The sequence below is a fragment of the Priapulus caudatus genome, unplaced genomic scaffold (genome assembly GCF_000485595.1).
Source record: "Priapulus caudatus unplaced genomic scaffold, Priapulus_caudatus-5.0.1 Scaffold148, whole genome shotgun sequence".
Taxonomy (NCBI): Eukaryota; Metazoa; Priapulida; class Priapulimorpha; order Priapulimorphida; family Priapulidae; genus Priapulus; species Priapulus caudatus.
In genome coordinates, this window is record NW_014577209.1 from 212,251 (window position 1) to 214,796 (window position 2,546).

Genomic DNA, 2,546 nt, shown 5'->3' on the forward strand with positions numbered 1-2,546 from the left:
AGCCGGGGGAGATAGGCGGAGGAAGAATAGACAGGTCGCTTGGCAATCATCACATAAGCAGGTAGCACAGGCACGATGTCTGTAACTCACCGCATTGATCTCTCCTCTATCTCTCTCTCTATATATATATATATATATATATATATTGAGAGAGAGCTCAGAGAGATTGAGAGAGAAAGATAGATCCAGAGGGAGAGATAGATAGCGTAAGTAGCAGGAGTGAAAGAGAGTCAGAAAATATGACAAGAGACGAGGTTACATATATTGAGAAATCGCGCACGCTGGTTCATTCTCCGATTCATTCTCTCGCAGGGCTCCGACGAAGACATGTGTGACGAGGGCTGCCTGGAGCTGCCGCCGCCGCCCGAGTTTCGTCTTCCACCCCCGCCGGACTTCTCGTGCTTGTTCCCCGACGCCGACCCGCCCCCGCCGTGCCTCGCTAGAGGATCGCTGCCGATCGCCACCAAGGCCGACTCGGCCGTCTACAGCGCATGCGTGGTCGCGTTGGCCATCGCCGTATTGTTCTTATGTGGACTGTTCGTGCTCTGTTACAGGTAAGACATAGCCAGCAGGCGCCTTTCCTATGGGCACTCGGTTTATTCCAGTAATAATTATAATGCGGTAGCAAGTAAATTCAAATTATTTCAATTCAATTTCATTTAGGCTACTGCCAATTTTAATGTTTATGTATTCTATCTCGCCTAATAATTCTACTTGAAATCTTCACAACTGATTATCTACGTTACCTATACCTACATACAACAATTTGTGCATAGATACAAACAATATACATATATGTAGATAGATTCTATAGCGTATATATATGCGCAATGCACACATATTTATAGTGTTTCTGTGCACGTGTCTCGATAGCGTATATTGGGATGGAGAATTGACACAAGGTTCAAGTAGAATTATTAGGCGATATGAAATACATAAACATAAAAGCTTACGGCAAATTTATTTCGTATTCATTTACTATCACTTTCTTATTGGAATAGGACTAGTGCCAGTGGTTCGTCTGAATAGAAGTAGATGCGAGGCAGGGGAGAAACTGACCGAAATATGAGATCGTTGTTGCATGGATGGTATCAGGAGTGAATAATGACAAATTGTCGCATAATAAATCATTGTCGCAATAAACATTGTCGCATAACAGAACATCTGCCATTATTCACCCCTGATGGTAATCACTGCCCTGGCGAATAAGACATGCCGGATTAATTATGCGCATGGTAATTATCGTAAAGACAAAGAACAAAGACAAGAGAAATGGTGAACGCACCGACGACGACGATGACGATGACAGCGCCACTAATTACATCGTCAACACGGCAACGACGACGCAAACATTGATTTACAACAGCCGTATTTAATTAGCGATGGTATATGCGATTACATTGTGGAAAAACATTACCGAGACAAACCAGCAATGACAATAATGCAGGCGAAACAATATTACGAAATTCAATAATCAACGAAAGTATGCCGACTAATTCGCAACACCGCACAAATTGTGGTGAAAAAAGCGGACGATTGCATTTATAGAAGGCTTTGGATTCTGGAAGTTTAAGCAATCAGGTTAAACGCTATCGAGTAGGTCTCAATCATAGAAATATATAGAGACACAATCAGCGTTCTAGTCTAACTAGTATATTATTTCTATGGTCGCAATAGAGGTGTAGTGTAGAGGTCTGTACGAGGCCCAAGCGAGCATCATTTCCATAACATTTTGATTCTACTAGGTCCGGAGTTAGTCTCGTGCGAGTCGCCCACTACATGTAGATAGATAGATTGCTCCGTCTGAGCCAGTTAGGAGGTTCTTCCTCGTTGATGATAACGTGCAGATGAATTATAATCAGGGAGCAGCGAGGTTATTGCCTTGCTGTTACGGTTATGTTCGTCGATTCTTAATACAAAGATTTCGAATTGGGGAGCAGTGATACAGAAGCGTCTATACAAGGAAATAGAAATGAAATTCGAACGTACAGAGCATGTACATTGCATGATGTCACGTCGATGAATGCATCTGCTGTCACGTGATCTGGCGTTTCCTCCGGAACGCGAAGAGCAGCGGTTTCTTTGGACACGGCCTTTCGTCTACACGATCTCTAATCTCGTTCGAGTTAAGTTGAGGTCAAGCAATCCGCTTAACGCTGCTCTCGATTGATTTTGTCTTGACGTGGAACCAGAACGCTCGTGCAAATAAAGCTGCAGTCGAGACAGATTCAATCCACACGGTCACCGTGTTGCCCACATTCCCATCTTCTTCAAACAACAAACTTATTTCTCCCCTTCTATTTCTCTTTCTCTCTCTTTCTTTCTCTTTCTCTCACTCTCGTCTATTCATTCATTCATTTATTCATTCATTCATTCATTCATTCATTCATTTATTTATTAATTTATAAATGCATTTATCCATCCATCCATCCAACCATTCACCCATCTATCCATCCATCCATCCATCCATCCATCCATCCGTCCATCCGCATACCCATCTCCATTACCATTCCCACCCCCCCCACCATCTATCATCATCCCCACTC

The 2,546-nt window shown here is 43.0% G+C and overlaps 1 protein-coding gene across 1 annotated transcript in view; it reads left to right on the forward strand.

Moving 5' to 3' along the window:
• Window positions 1-558, forward strand: part of LOC106806210 (proline-rich membrane anchor 1-like) — a 19,495-nt gene extending 18,937 nt beyond the window's left edge. Inside the window, exon 2 of the mRNA XM_014808083.1 lies at window positions 313-558. Coding sequence (XP_014663569.1) covers window positions 313-558 — 246 coding nt within the window. The remainder of the gene's footprint in view (window positions 1-312) is intronic.
• Window positions 559-2,546: the final 1,988 nt, after the last annotated feature.